Genomic DNA, 20,574 nt, shown 5'->3' on the forward strand with positions numbered 1-20,574 from the left:
TACAAATAGACAAGATCGAGTGATAAGAATAATCGGAGAATTTGAGGCGGGTATCGTTTTTCGTCGACAATCCCTATACCGATCTTCTTAGCACTAAATCGAGACTTTTGACAAGAAAGAAAATACTGAACCGAGACCTCTTTCTAAAATAATATTTGTTTTAAGAATTGGAAAATAAGAATATAGCCAATATCTTTTTAATAGAGAAGAAGAATACTCTTTATGCATCGCGAATCAGACCTCGTTATAAGTTGTTTTCTTTTACCACATCGTCTTGTAGGAACCACATCTTACTTACTTTCACAATCGAGACCACGTAAACCTTTTTTTTTTTTTTGGACAAACCACGTAGACTAAAAAGGCACACATTTATATCTGTTAAAATAGGAAAAGGATTAATAAAGGAAGAGTAAGCGTGATTTCGATTAGCTTAGACAAGGAAAATCTAAATTGATATTAGGCAGGAGAAGAATTAATCTAATTGAGAATCCAAGGGAGAGTCATGCAATAACATGATTATCATGTTGGTTATTTTGGAATGCGTTTGTTTCGCAAAAAATGAATGATTTGAGAAATATTTTCTTGAAAATGATCGCTTGTATTACTTACAAAAATAAATAAACGAAAACTTAATTCGTCGTTCACAAAAAAAAGTTTAAACATAAATGGCTATCAACAATGAAATTTTTTCTCATTGAGTAGTTATTTTAAGCAATACAAGCTATCATTTTTCAAATCATTCATCCGCGAAACAAACAAAGCCTTCAATTACAGTTTTGTTAAGTTATCTAAAAACATGCGGTGGGCACTCATTTTTGTACCAAAAGATGTTGCTGGAATTTCACGGGTCAAAATATTGCGATTGAAAGTGATTTTGAGTTTGGTTAATAGCAGCACCTTCAAGTATTTTACCTGGAAATGAGACTCTTTTACCCCACATTACCATTCCTAGCATTATGCACCACAATATAATCAATTTTTATAAACTGAACATGTTTTTACCACAACTGTCCTAGGCACTCTTTTGATAAAACTAGAGTCCAATTGCGCCATGCATCGACTTCCGAAGCTGAAGTGCAAGAGCACCAAAAAGGAGATTGAATCGATCGATCATTCTTTTCATGCATTCTTTCAGAGGTCAGTCAGCTGTCTAAAAGGAAGCGCGGCGATAATATCAAACACCAAAATAGAACAGTCAACTATCGTATTAAACTGCCAAATGACGCAATAGGTATCATGAATACTGATAGAGTGACATCGAAGATTGGATCGATCATACACAGACACGAGCCAAAACTATTTTGCCGTTGCACATAATAGGGTATCATCCTCAGAGTTTTAATTACACAACTTCCTGCAAGAGGCGGGATACTGATGGATTAAGCCAAGCGTATGATATACATATTACAAAGACTGAAATGGAAGGAAGGGGAAAGAAAATACTCTGCTTTTTCACAATGAATGCATTCACATGATATACAAAAAAGAGACAACAGATTAACCGTTCACGCCGAAGACGCCATAGCCCCAACTTGTTCTCACAATCACCAGATCCAGTCATTGGTTACTGTCTATTGCAGTGCCTGTTCGGGCCTGAGAGATGCGATTAGCATAGATAGTCACCAAGCGCAACTGCGTGCTGTTGAGTCCTTCCAAGTAGGGAAGGAATGCTTTGCCAAGCATGATATAGATATCCACCAGACAGAAAACAACCGTCTGTTCCACAAAAAAAAAAAAAAAGGGTTAAGGAAGAAGATTTTATCAAGTCGCCAAAATGAAATGAGAAGTGAAATTTCATTGTGATTGTACTGATACTTAGATTATTTTGAGGAAATTCTATGGAGGAACCCAAAGCAGCCAATACTGAAAGGACCTAAGGTCTCTGATCGAATATAAACAAACTGCAGCACTCATTCTTCCCGGCATATCTACAAACTGGCAAGCAAGAGCTCCATGGAAGACGGCAACAGTATAATTTCTAATAATTTCAGGTATACGTATAAGGTAATTTTTGCAATTCAGCTTCCACAATTCTATACCAACTTTGACCAATCAATGAGCAGTTGTATACAAAGTCATCTATCTAATTCTCACTTCATGGTAAAGAGAAAACTGGAGAGCGTCTTGTCATCTTACTCTCACTTCCTCATAAAGAGACAACTGCAGAGCATCTCGACCTTCTTGGAGCGGAAATAGTTACTTCCAAATGAGAGCTATCACGCATGAAGGTTAAAAAGACCACTTAATCTTCTCCAATGATCTTTTTCTATAGAACCACCGGGAGCAGTCCAGGAGCTCTTATTTTCTCAAATTATTGTTAGGTACCCAAGCCCAGCAGATTCCTACCATATCAACTTCCTTTCACATGGCAGGAAAATTACAAACAAGGGACACTATTTATCACCGTCATGAATGTACTTATCATCCATATAGTTGTTGACCGACAAGGACGTACTATGGGAACACAAATCCCAAGCTTCAAAGAGGCAAGGCTCATAGGATTCTTATTGAACTTAATGCAACATGGCATCTCCCCTAAAAGAGAGACAAAACGAGTCCATGCCATCATTAGCTCCGGTCCCTCAAGACGAAGAGAATGTAAAACTCAGGTAGTCAGACAAGAGGGTCACGTGGAATTCATATACTAAAACAACATGGCCATAAAATGCAGCACAAGGGTTCACCAAATCTGCAGGGACAAATATGATGTGCCAGAAAGCTGTATTGCAGGTGGTGCCATTATGGAGTAGGAGCATGCTTAAAAGGGAATGTCCTATGATATGATAGCAATACATCCTCCAAGTCTTCAAAACTGAAGTACACAGAATTAACAGACTAATTTCTGCAGAAAAGAGCCTTCTGATGGTTTAAGTTAGCAAAACTCTGTTGGGTCTCCTCAGAAGATAGAAGAGGAACTCTCAAGGTAATCGCTCACACGAGAATTAGGTCTTTCTTTTTTCTTTTCCCTTAGTTGATCAGTTACTTATTTCTACTGCCCAAACTAGTATAAATAATAGAAAGAACAAGCAATACCTTCCGAACATCTGCACTCTGGTTTCCAAATGCTTCAAAAACAGCAGGCAAAAATGAAGGCAATTGTGCCATCAATTCCTCTTGGGAAAGACGGCCCACAAGCTGAATACAGGGAGCACAGCTCGTTAAAGCCATGATAGTGCAGAGAAAACAATGCCGAATTATAGAATATGTATGTATTCAAACTATCAACAAATTCCTAGAATTTTACGTGGGATGGGGAAAGTTCTACCCCACCCAAACCACAAAAACCATCTGCCACCATTAGAACCATGCATCCTCTTCAAATACCATATTCTAAAAGATTGACTGTTCGTGAGAATAAGATACTCACAACATAATGGTATATGTGCATAGCAAATTCCAAATCGAAACTTGTGAAGCATGCAGGCCAACTTATCACTTTTAATCTCACTTTTCTTATATTGTTTAAAAAGATCAGGCACAGGCAGTCAGCAACTACGTAAAAATATGTTTATTATATATCTCATGCATCCAAAATAATATCCACAAAGTTTTCTTTATTAAATAACACAATGCTCATTAAAATTTACATTAATGCATCTGCATAAGATAACAAATCTAACCTTCTTAGATAACATTGACTGAACACAAAGGTGCAAAGGTTTCCTTCAAAGAATATAAAGATCAGAGTCGAGGTCTTTACCTTTGTCAGACAATTTATACAAGCAACAAGAGTTTTCTCATCTTCAGCAACCAACAATGGAACGATTACCTGCAAAATTGCACATATTTATTACACCTGCTAGTGAGAAGCAAAAGCGTAGACTATACCATTCATCCTCAGTGTCAATAAACACAAGGGTAAAGCGCCATAAACCTCATTAGACTCCGAGTGCTTATGTGCGCACATGCACACCAGCTACATGCAAGTGCTTTTCTGTGAGTGCCTATGAGTGTGGGTATGCACCCACAGTGTGTGTGTGTGTGTGTGTGTGAGAGAGAGAGAGAGAGAGAGAGAGAGAGAGAGTGAGAGAGAGAATCCCACATACACTCAAACATCTGAATGGGTCATATTGAGACAGAACAACTGTCAAGCAGTGCTCTCCATCATTTGAAACCTAAGAACAGGAAAAGTAAAAATATAAATACTCTTGAGACTGAAAACTAAGGGAAGACAACAAAGCAAACCAAACCTACTTTGGGGACAATATCTTTTGTCACATGAAGCAGCTTCTCTATTACAATCTCAACTGAATCTTCCATCATATCCTTCTAGAAGCATGATACGGGGGGGTAATTAGCAAGAAAATCAAAGAAGAAATGACTAGGTATGAGTCAAATACAATAATAAACAGGCAAATCACACTTTCAAAAGAACAAGACGGAACCAGAACAGACCTGGTTTTTAAGCATTTCCATAATTAATGACAGAGCAAGTTCTCGAATGGCGGGATCGTGATCATCTAGCACCTCAAGCACAATTGTCAATATCTGATTGAAGAACTGCAGACACATCAGTTAACCATAAGTCCATGGTCCAAGAGACAGTAAAGCAATCAATGTGTGACTGAGAAAGAAAATATGGGATCAACATCCCGACAAGATGCCCAACAAAAAGTTCCGAGTAAAAATCATCAATTAGGATCATAATTCACAGAAAAGCTGGTTATCTCACTATGCAGCATGAAGACCAGAAAAGCTAGGCAGAAATGCAAATAGTATCAATTGAGCTTCACCGAAGAAGTAGCAAAAAGAAATAAGACAAAGCCTACCTACCCAAACAAACATATGAAATTTATCCGCCCTATTAAGCAAGTTGGTGCTTTACAACATAAGAAGCATTTAAGAACCCTAAGATAACAACTCAACGAACAAATCATTCGATAAAGCAGCAAATCCAACTTTTAACGGTAATAGCACATTTCTTCCTCCAACGATCTTTAAATATTGAATTAGTTGAAGAAAACAAACAGCTTCTCATACAAGAAGGCAGTTGAAGTTTCCTAACAGGTCATAAGCTTGAATCCAGACACACACTCTTGTATTGATTATCTCAGATCCTTATCTTTCTGCCTTTAGTTGCCTATTTGATGCACTTATGAAGGCCCAACTTACACAAGCAAGAGACAATGCTTGTTCAACATTGATGAACCTACGCAAAATAGGCGAGAGAGGAGATAAAGGTTAAATTTGAAAAGCTACAACATACCTTTGCCCAAACAGATATGTCATTAGATGCAGATAATTCGACCAACTGTTGAAGTCCTCTGTGCTTATTAGAAAATGCATTATCTTCATTGCCGTTGCTAATCTAAAGACGGCATTGCAGTGTCAAAATTATCACACTGTTCTTAATTCTAGAACTAATAAATGAAATTTGATAAAAGTCTCACCAAGTGAAGAATTTGGGGAATGCTAGGTTCAGAGTCAGGTAGTGAGTTGCTCTTCCAACTGATAGTTTTTTGATGATTAATATCTGCCTCCCCTGAAGTTTCATTGCCTAGACCATTACCTCCAGAGGGTATTTGCTCCAAACTAATAAGACCATCGATGTGCAAATTTGGTGTGGACAGATTTTCTGAGTTCATGCTACGGTCCAAGTAATCTATTGGACCAGGCATATAGCCCGTGTTTGGGACACTTAACTCCACCATGTAGTTTGGTTCCCTGGCGTTGGAACTAGGAAAGTCTGAATATAAGTTATCCTGAGTTTCATTGGAAGCTGCAGGAAAACTTGGAGTAACAATAGATGACTCTTGACCAGAACTCCACTTCATGACACCGTCATTGTCCGCAGAACCAGCAGAATACCTTCCAAACAAACTATTCTTCTTTGACATGCCAACATAGCCTTCTTCAGAAGATGAACCAACTGTATCAGATGGATCATAAGTCAATTTAGGCCGCTGTCGCTCTTTCTTGTTCTGTAAGAAGTTCATTAAGTCCACTTCAATCCGAGGAGTATACTGCTTAAGTGCACGTCGCAAGGAATTCTGTTGTTCAATTGACAAACTTGACATAAAATTAAGCAATGCTGTTGAGTCATAGTGGTTGTAAATAGATATGATGCACGTAATAGCTGCTTCTTTGAGCTTTGTATTTTTATCATGGGCCAATGGAGTCAACTTAGCTAGCCACAGTTTCAATATACCACTGTTACCAGTACCTTCAGAATTTATACCATGCTTGTTAAACGAGCCAACTGCGAATTCAATCACAGCCAATTTTGCCTTTGGTGACCGCTGCTCATCTAGTGATCGAAGCAAAGCAGGTAATAGAGAATCTACACCATAAGTCTTGCTTACAACATCAAGTGTTGCCGAACACGGTTGCCTGACTAACTCCTTTGGGTCAATCAGCCGCGAGAAAACATGCGGGAGGATCCTCTCCATGTAACTTTCAAAAGGCTTTCGACAAGCAGGAATGACTTCTGCAAGAGTGGAAAGAGCTGCCTGTGCTACTTTATGATGGGGATCATCCAAGTGCTGGAAAAACAACTTCATAACTTTCTCGAAATTCTGAAGAACTTCTTGAATGCCTTTGGGTCCTTGTTGCAACAAGGACTGAAGATAATTAAAAGCCGCAACACGAGCTGACCAGTCGGAACTTGGACTGAGTCCCTCACTAAGAGCATCAACTAGAGAAGTTGGACCATCCGCCACATTGGCCATCTCCCCCACTGGCATCTGGAAATCATCGAAACTCCTCCTGTTTGAAGACGTCCGACCCCCCACATGCTTTCTCGATAGCGGCCTTTGGAAATTAGGTATGTAATTGCTCTGCAAATCCTTGAAATCTCCATCTCGGTAAGGCATGTCTAAATATTGCCTATCAATGTGTGCACTTGTAAAACGTCTAGCCTCTCTAGTATCCCTTTTTTCCTCAATTGAAACTCTTTCTTGTACTCTGTCTGAAGCTCTCTTAGCTGAGTACGAGGAGACTGTCGACAAAGACTCAGTGGCAATGCCACTTCGATATGATAGTTTAGTGGAGTCTTTTGAAGCCTGAATTTGAGTCATGATATCAGACAAAATCAAGCCACCATTACGACTACTACCTTTCGTGGTACTTGAGGCAATGGGGTCTCCAAGAAAAGAGTTTGTGAGATGATTGGAAGCAGAAACAGCAGGTGGAAATGGTGGATCGCGAGAGGATGGAGGGTCAACTCCTGCACTAGGAGCAACAACGAAGAATTTCAACTGCTAATAAAGGACTCAGACAACCATGCAATACCCTCGAAAAATGGTAAATAGTAGGGAATCCTATGCAGAAAATTTATTATTAAAATTATTAAGAAAAAGTAACAAGTAAAACCAGTAGATACCTTGATCCAAACTAGATGACCGAAGAGCAGAAGGATTATGCTTCTCAGAGACATCCAAACCTCGAAGCATGCTTTCAATGGCGGTGACCTTCTGCTTGCTTGAGTGCAACACACTCTCAAGAGTACGTTCGCTACCCTTACCGAGGGACTTGGTTTGCGACAGAAGCAGCCCAGAAGAGAGAGATGTCCCGGATGGTAAACTTGCAGTTCTATCCATTGCCACAATTGCCGAGGTCCCATATACTGCTAGATTTGTTTGGGCAGACATATGAGAATTAGATGGCATCTGTAGACTTCTATCACGAACAGATGGGGAAGCATGCCTTCTATGTATGCCCCCATCCTCTTCATGAATGGTCTGCATTAACAGAAGACCAATAAAGGACCTAAATTGATGAGTTTATAAAAACGCATATGTTACATATTAATAAGCATGTATACCCTTTGAATAACAGGATCAAAGGACGAAAATAAGCGCCGAGACCGCTCCGGCCAAGTTCTTGAAAACATTCTATAGCACATCCTGGCAATTGATCGAACCTGTTCAAAATTCAGACATTAAGCACTCTGCCTACATCTTTTAAGAGAAAGCACAATTTGTTTCCGCAGTACATGCCACTAAAACATGAACGCAGAAGAAACAATTTAAAGCCAAAGCCATGCCAAGGATGGACTATTACACAACAACAACATCAAGCAAGGTCAGCTCAGCTTTTTTCTATGAAGAGTGCCCACATCAAACTGACATTCATACATGGACTCATGAAATCATAGACACAGTTATAAATGCATTTATAGATCAAGGCCATCAACACAGATATTCCCTCTTAAGCTTAGCTACAAGGCGAAACGTTTAGTAAGGAGCTATGTGGCTTGCTACTTTTTCAGGTAATTTCAACCAACATTAGGCTGAAGTACATCTGGCAGCAGTAATGATCCAATAAGGGTAACGCTACTATGACTAATTGTCTTTCCAAGTAAGAGGTTGATAAGCAACCTGTCCAAGCTCAAATAGCAAGTATCAAAGTTTTAATTTGCTATTCAAATGATCTAGTCTCTAAAATTCCAACCAAGATTGAATCCCTATGGTCAACTCAAGGAAGTCATCTATCAATAAGTCATCTAAACTCCATCCACGTAGTGTTATGTCAAATATAACTTTCCCAAGTTTGGTTTAAGGAGGACTATTGAACCCACATATTAGCTAGTATGAGTAAAGAATGCCAAATCTAGATAAGATGGGTCCTTCACTAGATTTTTCTAATAGAAGAGTCTCTCCTCGCACTTTAATACTTAAATATAGGGAAAAATAGGCTAAAGCGGCACTGTAAGTTTGCACAACTGCATCACAAAATAACCAATGGCAGCTAATCCAATGCCCAAGAAAGAGTGTGAAGGACCTGGAATCTATTTGACTATGTGAAAATGTGCTACAAGATAAGTGAGATAAGGGCTAATACCACAAAAAACCTCAAACTGGTACCCGTGCCACATTTACCCAAAACTATTCTGTATCACAAAAACTCCCAAACTGGTACACATATCCCACATTTAACCCTAACTAATTTCCGTGTCACAAAAAATCCCAAACTAGTACACCCGTACCACGTTAACCCCAAATTGATATACTCATGTCACATTTACCCCAAATTGTGGTTTTTTGGGCTAAATGTGGCACAGACGCACCACTTTGAAGTAAATGTGGCAAGGGTGCACCAGTTTGAGATCAATGTGGTGCGGGTGTACTTGTTTGGGATTTTTTATGACATAAAAATTACTTTGAAGTAAATGTGGTATATGTGTCCAGTTAAAGATTTTTTGTGATGTGCCACGGGTCCACTAATTTGGGTAAATGTGGTACCGGTGTCCAGTTAAAGATTTTTTGTGACATAAAATTAGTTTGGGGTAAATACGACACAAGTGCACCAGTTTATGGTTTTTGGTGGTATTAACCCTAGAAATAACTACTCTAATGGCAAAAATAAATTGACTCTCGTCCTTAGTGAAATAAAACTATGGTTAACACAAGGACTTGTTATGAGAAATGGTGCAGAAAGAAAAGGCATCATCGTAAATAAAACATAAAACAGAGAGTTATTATGGAAGCCAAAAGGATTGAAAAGTCCATGTAATGGAAGGAAATCTTTTAGTTGGATAGTGCATAAGCCCACAAGTAGGACTAGATAAGCAGCTATAAAAGAAATCCTGGGAAGATCTAGGGGAGTGGGTACAATTTCAACGGATCCCATAAAGAAAAAAGGGTTTCGTAGAACAGCATTTGTCTGTTCATATGGGCAAAGAATGGAGGAATACAATAGTGTCATTAAGCTCAAGATTTTAGAATAAATTTAATGACCAGAAGCCTATTAAGGACTCAACCTCAACATATGATCTCATGTTAACTGGTTCTTTCTTTGAGATAAGAAAGCTTGCCCGAGGGGGTTTGGTCATGCTTAAAACCAATCGCAAGATGTTCTTTGATAATTGGAGATGGACCACGTAAAGGAGGCCTAAAAGGACATGAGTAGGAATCTTAAAGGACCTCGAAAAAGGAATGGTACTCTGTATAGTCCAATAAATCAAAACATCCACTTAATCATCCTCCTTTAGCGGCAAAAAACTTAGTCCGTGTGTAGTTTGCTCCTACCACCCAAATATATGTGGCCATTGAACACATTCATCTGTGGGAGAACAAAACAGGACTAGACAGCTTCACAAAACTCTTCCACTTGATACCACTTGAGCCAAATGAAATATCTCGTCCCTTCTGTATCAACAGCCTAAGAACTACAACAAATAGCTATAATCTTGAATAACTAATCTAAGTCTCCAAAAATGAAGACGGTACTACTATGTCCCCAGTAGAAAGCATCATTTCACACTCTAATATCTCCAAATGCACTTAGGTTACTCCAAGAAGTATGATTTACTTCGCATTGCAACTGTGGACCAGAAATCAATTTCGAGCCCCATCATGAAATTATTGAAACTTAAAATAAGTACTAACAGGCCTACCTCACTCATTGCATCGGCAACACAACATCTTATAAGATCTTCATATAGATCGGCTGATCGCTGGATTTCTGGTGCATCAGGCCAATGTTCTAATATCAACAAGGCATATTCACAGCACCTGGCATTAAAAGTAAAAAATCGTGATTGGAAAGAAGAAATATGGAAAACGCAAGAGGCGGAGAGAGAGAGAGAGAGAGAGAGAGAGAGGGGGGGGGGGGTACATGGGGGGTCAATTGTTTGTTTTGTACAAAACAAAAAGAGAGAACTTCACAGGAATGTTTATGCTTCATGGAGAAGCTGAAGTACCTTGAGCGAAGTGCTGCACTTCGGTCATTTTTTGCACAATCAGCAATACGAGGAAGTATCCGAGTAACCTTGCAATTTTGTAACATCTGAAAGAAAGTGTCAGATGCTATATAAAAAGCACAACACAAGTGGAAGGACATAATATCATCAAATGGAAACTTACCGTTTTTATGCAGTTATCTGCAGACTCTGCAATCACAAGTACAGTAATCACAACTAACTTGAAAAGCACCTGCACCAGATATAAATTTACAATCAAAATAAACAGAGCGGCTGGAAGTCTTACGAGCTGCTTGACTTTAAAGAATTTTGGTTTAATATTTCTTTTGCTGTAATCTATAAGACTATAACCACCTTAAGTAATTAACAACATTGCAGTTGCATGACATGTATTTAGATGATTGTATATTTTCCAACCATACACCAAAAATTGAAAAGTGTTTATTAAGTGGCGATGATAAATATAATAATACCAAACCAGATAGTCAAGAAATACATACTTTATGGATGATAAACTTTGAATTCTTAGAGGTCATTGATAGTTTTGTGATATTTTTGTTTAAAAACTATTTTCAAGGATAGCTTACTGATTTTAGAAAAAGATCAGAATAGTTACTTTTTTAACTTTACATTTGAAGTGACTACGCTCATATAGTTTATTGTTACGTATATAGATCAATTATAAGCATAAAAGATATATAATTATAATCAATATCACGTGTAGAGAGTTTGAGTGGCTCTCATTCAGTAAAATCAAGGAAATACACATAATGTCATACGTATACAATTATGCGATGAAAAAATGAGTAACATCTCTTCTCGTGTACAATTATTCAAATTGCCAAGAAAGTTTTACTCTATTATTGAGACAAATATATTAATTAAGTCCATATATCAAAATTCATAATTTAACGATTGAATTTTCTTTCGAATGTTAGAGATTAGTGCAATGAAATTAATTTGTTGTATAGATATTAATGTAAACGGTAGTAGAATGGAGCTTTGGTGGGAGCGTGACGTGGCATAACTACAAAACTCCACTTTACCCACTTTTCTAAGTTTATAGAGTAGATACAAAAAAGTCGAAATAAGAATAACAAAGAGAAGCAAAATTACCAGGATGAAAATTTCAGCACAAGCCTCAAAATCTCCTAAGAGTTCCTTAGATAGAAAGCATAACAGATGGCAAGCCTTCAAACACAAGGAGATTATATTATTGCCAGAGAAACCACACTGAAAAAGGGGTATAAGGAGACTTTACTTGTAAAATATTTGTCCATACTTCTGTCCACATGTCTAGCAAGAAAGAGAGCAGATAAAAACTGCACGGGCCATTATGTCATCTACATTTATAGTCAATTCTCCTAACAGTATACCTTCATGATTGACAACATAAAGGCGTTGTAAGCACAGAGAAAAGTTCTACATCAAAAAAATATTCCTGAAGGCATTGCTGTGATGTTTGAGGATAAAATCATGTATGAAACGAAGGACTAGACATGCTTATGTTGCCTGAAATGCATCCGTGAATGTTGACAGATGCATGCACTGACACATCCTCCAGGGTGCGATTCACTTGCAAAGGAACTATTAAGCCACATGGTGCCATATATGCAGAGATCTAATAAATAGTTACCGTGCTGAAATTTCACATGAAATAAGGTTAGAGATGACAGATTTGCTGAGTTTGCTGAAGATAACATCGTGCAAAATAATGGTACTATCCTGGAAGGTAGCGACCAAAAAAAAAATCTTGAAGGTAAAAACATGATGGTGTATAACGTCATCGTAATCCCACAACCATGTCAATGGTTGAAGACCGTCAATCAGTACTATGTTGGCGCGAACTACATTCGAGTAATGAATTTTGACCTCCTGTGTTTGTCAAGAGTCCGGTGAGTGAAATTCGCAGGGCTGATAAAATGGTTGATACGAATTGACTCGCAAGGAGCTTGCGTGCAGAACATGCTGGACTTGGTGATTGCAGATGATAAGATTTGCAAGTTCTTGAATGTCGAGATAGTATTTTGTTTGATTTTGGTGGTGATTTTGGGTCGTATGAAGAGGAATATGTGGTCAGATTGGGATGTTTGGATGTGGTTTTCTGTCTTTTGAAGGTGTTTTTCCATAGAGGGAGGCAACAAAGTGAAGTAATGAAGATTAAAGTGAAGGAGCTCAGGTCAACTCGAGTTCATGTACATTCAGCTATATGAATCTTACTTGTTACGATCTTTGCGCATTTGGTTGCTCAATTGAAAATGGTCTCGGACTTGTGAAAGATTATGAACTAAATGGTGCATGCATTTTGCAATAGAATACTGTTTTTTCATGTAATACATGGTCAATGCACTGAGAATGAGGGTCGTCTAATTGGATTCTTACATATGGAGATTGTTTGCATTGGTTGTTTTGATGCTGGTTCTGGTCTTCGGATGTTTCATTTTTTTTCTTTTTTTTCTTTTTTTGCTTTGCTTCATTTAAGAAATGGCGGGATGTGTATGCATGATGAGCAACCCCACAGGCAATAGTTTCATGCCCATCATTGTGGTTTCATTGGAAAGAAAATGTAAGTAGCCCAAGTATACATCTATGCCACAGGCAATAGTTTCATGTCCTCAGGTTAGAAACCTAATATGTAAATCTCAGAGCTAGATGGCATCAATAGGATATATGAAAATACACATGCACACCTGTTTAACAATGCTAGACCTTCGGTCTGATAACTGCGTGCTGAGAGGGCCCACAAGTTGCTTCAGGAGTCCCCGGAAACATGGATAATCTGATGCACCTGGAGTAAGGGACAATCACGCAGTCAAGTGATAGAAACAACTAAATCCTGGCAAACCCTAAAGCATACCCAGGCTAGCAAAAGTTGTTGGGATCTACTATCAATCGACAAAAACTCAATGCACACAATTTGGAAAAAAAATCCACTTTATAATGAAAGGAAGAGACCAAAATATATCCAATGCAGCATTTTGCCACGTATAGAACATTTAAAAGATGGAACCATTGTAACTAACCAAATGTTTTGACGATGAAATTTTAGACATATAAATGCCTTCAAGTTCTTGATGCTTAAGTGATATGTATGTTCGCCTTTCTTGCTCAAGACCTAGATTTGTATCACCAAACATGCACTCTCACCAAGGCCATCCCCATGAGAGCGAACCTCTGTTTTTTAAAAAAGTACTCATGTCCATCGTCACAATGGGGAAGGGGACACTGCCACACCTAGCAAGGGATAATCAGGTGCCAACGAGACTCAGAAATCTATTTTCAGGGAAAAAAAAGTTTTGAGAGCATTATCCACATGCACCATAAAGGCATGCTACAACGTAATATTATACTCCATACATCTCTTTGACCAGACAAGGCTACGTTGCCCTTCTCAACCATGAAGACATTAAATAACAAAACAACATTGAGAACTGAAAAATTGAATATGCTGTTTGTTAGTAAAGCTAAAAACAGATAATTCGGCAGAAAATAACCTCCGGAAACAAGCCCTTCAACTCGCTGCATGGCAGCAATGCGCACAGACCAGTCTTTGTCTGGTACAAGAGTAGAGGCAATCTTCTCAAATTCCACTATTAACTCTTTCTCCGAATAGACCTTTATTGGTTCTATGGGTTTCTCTGTAACATCACCTTCAGCTGCAATTAAGAGAAGAGAGGCTAAAACGAGCTAGTGAAGTCATCAATAAAACCATTAAGAAGAATGTTTTGAGCGCTCTTGATGAAGCCCTATGTCAAATGCTCTCTTCTTAGCAAGAACAGTGGATCTCCGGAAAGGTATATCCACAATATTAAATTGCTATGTCTATGATGTGTAATACAACTGATTCCAGGAAAAAAGCCTAAAATGACCATGAAAATGAGTTGATTGTCCCTCAATATAATAGAAGATTGCACATTAATATGACCATCGCCAATGACAATGGCTTGAAGTTCAAAAGAGACTGCCAACAAGCTGATTTAAATAAACTCAAAAACATAAGCGAAAAAACTAATCCTGCCTGTGAACTGTTGCTGCTAGGTAAGACGATCAATGCCAATAACCGAAAGAAAATTAGCCATTAATGTCACAACAGTTCTAAACCATTATAATTAATACTGCAATAAAGCACACCCTACCCTAGCAGCATCAATTTTTCAACAAATAATAGACCAAGTTACCAACTGAACGGACTAACGTCTACCACATATGCCCAACTATTATCAAGGTATGAGGACTAGCCCAAAAGAAGAAAGGAAAAAGCTTTTAATTTCTTTTGGGTCACTACCTTCAGTTTAGGAACTCCTATTTTGGGTTAAAAGAAATCACCAAATTGAAAAGTATTGAGGAAGCAAAGACATCTAGAATGCAATGCCAAGGAAAGCATTTCCTAGACAAACACGCAGCACAGAAGTTGCTTAGCAGTGAATACGCAGTACCACTTCTCAAGCTATCACAAAGGATCTTCCCTGACTAATACAGTAGTTTCAGTTAAGTCCACAGTTTCAAGTCAAATGCAAACCAATGTGCCATTAAATACATAATCCTCTCAATAGCATTAGATTAAATGCATACAAAAATGCGAAAAGAGATAATATTCCATATCCTTCCAGTTCTCTTTTTGCAAAACTATCAGTTGTCGGGGAGGAGAGGATGTGGTTTGGATGGAAGAAGAGGGAAAGAAGGGGAAAGTGATCATAGTATCCTCTTCAATGAGACAGAAAAAGAAATGGACAAAAATTTGTTGTTGGACCTACTTGACTCATTTCCCTCAAATATCAAGAGAAAGTGACGAGTTAGTTGAGTCAATATCACAAAGTGACATTATCTGAAGGATATTATGGTCACATATATTCCAAAAAACTCAACTTTACTTTCATTCCATTCATTTTCCTTTCTTCAAAATAATAAAATAAACAGCAAGATGCTCTCCCTCCACTTTCTGATTCTTCAATACAATCGTTTTGTACTTCTTTTACGCGCAACTATCTGCCCAAACTGGTATTATAAGAGCCATGTGCTATCAGTTAAGCATTATAAGTCTTTCCCTAGAAGGTGATAATGCGAACCTCCAAAAAGAGAAGCTCCCCTGGAGTTCTTTGCTCTCGGACTGCTTCTTTTGTAATTAATGCTCACTGGCTTCATTTCTCCAGCAGCAACCTTGTTGCTGAGTCCATCTGAAGAGCGGTTTCGGGGTTCAATTCTCTCTAGTCTTGCATTAATATCTTTTACCTGCATTCACATGTCTTTCTATAATAAAGAAGTAAAGAAAAGGTACAACAAAGAGTCCTCGTGGTGGGCAAAAGGTCAAAGAAGAAATCTATCCACCAAAATAATGTGACATCAACGATGGAGTCTAATATTGTCAATGTTTTTGAAGAACAGAATCAAGAAAAGAAATTCAGTGAACAAGACAGTTTTCAAATGAATATTCACCATGGAAGCAGGAAGAGAATGTCGCTGAAGTTCATCACGAAATTGATCACCTGCTTGAGCATACATCTCCTGCCAATAAACTCCCAAATTAATCTAATGAAGATGTTATGCCACAATTAGATGAACCAGGGAGTTAAGCACACTGGGAATTGAAAAGTTCAATACAAGTATCTTAAGAATATTATCTGCTATTCCCAGTTATTTAAATTTGATCAATCAAAGCTGCTACAATAACCAAACCTAAGCAAAGAATAATCACTTTCCATTAATTGGATCAATTAGATCGATCATTGGGACACTAAGACCACATGGACATGAACAGCTCGCAATTGTTTTGAGTTATTCTTTCAAAGAAAAGTTGAGAAGAGAAGACACTAAATCATCTAAGTGAGCCATTACTGCTGATCAGTGTACTGGCTACGACATTGCGAAGAAGAACATTAGAATTTCACAGGGCAAAAAAATAATTTCTATGAAATCATAAATTATGCACACGTTTGACAAGAAATGAGAGGGTCGTGAGATTAGTGGGATATTACATGGACACAGATTTATTAGTAATTGAGAGAGAGAGAGAGAGAGAAGAAACAAGGGAACTATATAATAGGTAAATCAATCCATGAACATTATAACAAGACCATCATCATAGCACCTGACTGAGACCATAAAGCATCGAGAGAGAGAGAGGGAGGGGGCCTTCGCTTATAATCACCATTAATTCTTTCATTGCACAAAAACTAGCTCAAGCTCACAGGCTAATCTAAAACTTATAGCGACTAAAATACCTAAAGATGCAAAAGCCAAGTTAACGATTGAACTCTCTCTTTTGTCAGACAATCCTTCCCACCAACTTTTACCATCTTTCAAGAATCTTCTCTTTGAAAGGCTTAAAGTGCTCCACTAGCCTACCTGTTATCATCTTTCTAAGATTACCCCATTACAAAACCCCAAAAGCTCACATGGATAAATTGGAAGGAGTACGTGAATGGCAACGCCACACAAGTGACCTGAGTCAATAGCATATTGAATATCTAATACAACAACAGTCTTACAATGACCAAAGTAGCAAGATGGTCAAGGTTAAGAAGAAATTGCGGAAAAGAAAAGAGTTAGCATGTAATGTAACATGTAAAATCCATCGATCATAAGCCATTGCAATTGGAATTGTGGCTTTACTTCACAATAAGTTTCTTCACTTGCATCCTACAGCAGTCGTTTTCTAATATTAATGAAACTATTAATCTAACTAACAGTTCAAGCTTAAGCTGTTCTTGAACCAGATATGACTATAAACAGCTTTTTAAGTAAATAAAGGGAGACAAGGTTCAACTCCCAACTGACTTAGTCCAAGGGGCACAACCGGACAAACGTTTGAAAGAAAGGTTGCCACAAGTATATAGTATAACATCATAATCACGTTGACAGATTCACACTAACAATAAATAGTTCTGAGAAGTAGTTTCAAGAACTTCACTGACCTCAATGCATGAAATAGCTGCTTCCCTAACACCATGATTCGGGTCATTCAACATTTGTAATATCTGGTGATTGAAAAGAATCAAGTAAATCCCACTTTAGCAAAGAGAAAACGGAAAAGCTGAAGAGCAGTGTTGCCATCCAGATAAGGCAATGATCATACAGGAGGAAGAATTGCTCGCTGAAGGGGAAGCTCGGTAGATGAAAAAAGGCTGATAGCAGAAGTTACAGTTCGGGCAAATTCTTCTCTAACCCTCCAACTTTTGTGCGTCCAGGCAAAAGAACCTGCTCTTTCCACAATAATCGTCGGAGAAGAGACCTGGACCATTCAACATGTCAATTCAAAGCTCCTTTTCTTGTTCAGTTTGTGCATGCGAAAAAAAAGAACCTCAATAATTATGAATCCATTCCTGGAGATATCCACATGTACCCAATGAGTACCAAAGATACGAATGTCATGGCACTGGTGTTTCTTAAGTATTGTAGTTGCCTGTATCAATTTTGGACAGCTAGTCTGCAAGTTACTGAAGGAGAAACTTTTCACCTCAGATAAAGGTAACAAAGGACCAATTCCGTGATAAGAGCTGCAAAGCTGATTTTTATTTTCTTTTCTTTTCCTTTCTGTTTGTTCATCCTTAGTTCACGACATGGGTTCCTTGCACTAGAACAGCCATAAACAACTATATTAACCAAAGCAAGGTCGCATACGTTGAATAACCCCTCAACACTAGTGCCTCTATACCACTCGTCTTTCCGTTCACTCAGTCTAGGAGAGCCAACAACAGAATTGGAACAAACCCAAAACATCAACCAAGCAATTAAAGGTAGAGGAGAGTATCTGTCCAACCAACGCCAAACGCTCGTTCATTTGAAACTAAAGCGCCATGAAGCGACGCAGAATTCAATGCAACAGACCACAAACAAGCACATGCGACTGTGCATCCACTCTAATTACCTCCATCAGAGTGAGCAAGAGCCGCCTAGCAGCATCCCGAACGGGCTGCTTCCCGTCGCCGAGCCGCTCCACCGCCGCGGGGACTAGCGCGTTGAAATGCAGCTTGAGGTGCTCGCCGGAGAGCACCGCGGCGGACGCCAGGGCCTGGAGCGCGCCCTGGGAGACCCTGAAGTTGTTGTCCCTGAGGAGATCCAGGCAGCAGTCCACCAGCGACGTCGCCTCCGCGGCGGAGAGGCCCTTCCGGGAAGCCTCCAGCAGCTGGTGGAGCCGCTCCACCCCGGCCATCCGCTCCTTCGTGTCCTTGGCGCGGGCGAGCTCCAGGGCCTCCTCCATCAGGAAACGACGGCGATCGGCGTCGCTCGGATCTGGCGCGCCGGCGGCTGGATCTGCGGCCGGTCGGAGATCGAAGCGGCACGAGCCGGCAATGTGATTCGAGCGAGGAGGAGGAGGACGAAGCAATCGAGCGTCGAGTTTTCAAAGAAACGGCGATGGCGAAGTTAGAGAGAGAAAGATAGAGAGAGAGAGAGAGAGAGAGGGGATTTAGTGGTACAGTGCCGCAAAACTCAGTGCGTGCGAGCGAGCGAACGGAAGCTGGAGCGACGGGAGAGATGAAGGTCAGTGTCGTTGGTTGGAGGAGTGGTTGAGATAATTGCCACTCGTGATCCATCGAATTTACGACTTGTGCCACTCCGCTCGAGTACGACTCGATCACGCGCGTACGTATTCCGTGGAGGGTTGCGACAGCGGAAGATTACTGATGAGCTCCTAAGAAAGGTCGAAATGTATTTCTTCGGCTGCGTTTGGTTATCCGTATAAAACTCGGGATAGGATATGTTTTATCCTATCCCATATTTGGTAGGTGTCCCGAATAGTATAATGTCGAATATAGAAGGGATGTAACCCGGATTAAAAAATCCGAGGGAGGTAGGATAAAGTCGGATAAGATTTCTCCTATCCGTCATATAAAAGCTAATTTTTAGAAACCCTACCTCTTCATTCACGCACTCCTTCACCCACGCTACAGCTTGCTTCTGCAATTTGCGAAGATATGTATTCATCCATGATCGTCTACAGCTTGCTTTTGCAATTTTTTTTCAGTAGTTTGGATTTATAATTTTCATTCTTTGTTAACCGGTAATCGAACGACGAAGTTGTCATAAACGAGTTCTTCGCTGGGCTCCATGTCGTGGATGTCGTGTCTGTGTGCTGTGTGAGTTTTGAGTGCTTTTAGATGATGAGAGTTCTTTATCATGTTCCTCTTTCTTTTTTCTCTCACGGGTGGTGGTCGGCTTTGAGTTTCGCGTTTGTTCCCCTACAAGAGAACTTGTGAGAACTAATCCATTGAGTTCTCTTTTCACGAGGCAGCAATGTTTGATCTTGTTAGAGTAAAATTTTTAGTTGCCAAAGAAAACATCGCTGTTTGACAACCAAATTATGTGAGAATTCAAGGAAAGAGTTATTTTGCAGCTAGTTGGGATACTGTTTCATCGAGATAAGAAGGCTATATTTTAAATAGAGTTTGATGTGTGGGTTTTCAGAATATAACATGATTGATAGGACCGTAAAGAAAAGCAAAGTAGAAGCAGTCACTGTTTTGATTTATGGGGAGTAGTATTGTAGCTATTCTGGTTCTCTTATGTGTAAAAACTCGCTCCATTTCTATGATTGTGTATGGAAGGGCTTCAAGTTCATGGGGCAAACATAAAGACGATGATGACAATTTTCATGAGCATCACATAGGGGCATATATGTTCTTTATATTGATATACAGTTTCTACCAAACGCATGATAAAATAGGATATGAGAATATCCAACTTTAAATTCGCAGTTCACCAAACAATGGATAGGATATGGCCAAATCCCTGGGGCTGCGTTTGGTCGTCCGGATTTTTAAACGGAATAGACTGGATAGGATAGGATAAGAAATCCTGAGATTTCTTCATATCATATCCATTTTTTGTGGACTCTGATTTAAAGTAGGATAGGATAAAATTTTTTTTTTTTTTGCTATTCACTGTCCGGAGGAGTCGGTGAAGGAAAAAAAGCCGAGAAATTTTTTTGGTGAAAG

The 20,574-nt window shown here is 39.1% G+C and overlaps 1 protein-coding gene across 3 annotated transcripts; it reads right to left on the minus strand.

Moving 5' to 3' along the window:
* Window positions 1–1,187: 1,187 nt before the first annotated feature.
* LOC115673523 (CLIP-associated protein) lies at window positions 1,188–19,088 on the minus strand. 3 transcript variants are annotated; one of them, XM_056314317.1, is made up of 22 exons: window positions 18,507–19,088; window positions 17,715–17,870; window positions 17,554–17,616; window positions 16,076–16,144; window positions 15,709–15,871; window positions 14,137–14,298; window positions 13,333–13,430; window positions 11,759–11,833; window positions 10,806–10,874; window positions 10,643–10,728; window positions 10,337–10,454; window positions 7,763–7,861; window positions 7,322–7,679; window positions 5,391–7,165; window positions 5,207–5,308; window positions 4,396–4,500; window positions 4,195–4,269; window positions 4,047–4,115; window positions 3,701–3,769; window positions 3,034–3,135; window positions 2,456–2,535; window positions 1,577–1,716 (listed from the first exon to the last, which is right to left on the minus strand). In XM_056314317.1, exons 1-21 carry the CDS (start codon window positions 18,837–18,839, stop codon window positions 2,494–2,496), a joined length of 4,188 nt encoding a protein of 1,395 aa, XP_056170292.1. In that variant the 5' UTR covers window positions 18,840–19,088; the 3' UTR covers window positions 1,577–1,716; window positions 2,456–2,493. The 3 variants fall into 3 exon arrangements, with proteins under 3 accessions (XP_030451581.2, XP_030451580.2, XP_056170292.1); XM_030595721.2 differs by lacking the exon at window positions 2,456–2,535 and having other exon boundaries at window positions 1,188–1,716; window positions 4,195–4,266; window positions 18,507–19,087; XM_030595720.2 differs by lacking the exon at window positions 2,456–2,535 and having other exon boundaries at window positions 1,188–1,716; window positions 18,507–19,087.
* Window positions 19,089–20,574: the final 1,486 nt, after the last annotated feature.

Source organism: Syzygium oleosum, unplaced genomic scaffold, assembly GCF_021117445.2.
Source record: "Syzygium oleosum isolate NSW1041296 unplaced genomic scaffold, Sole_v2.1 Sole_v2.09, whole genome shotgun sequence".
NCBI lineage: Eukaryota > Viridiplantae > Streptophyta > Magnoliopsida > Myrtales > Myrtaceae > Syzygium > Syzygium oleosum.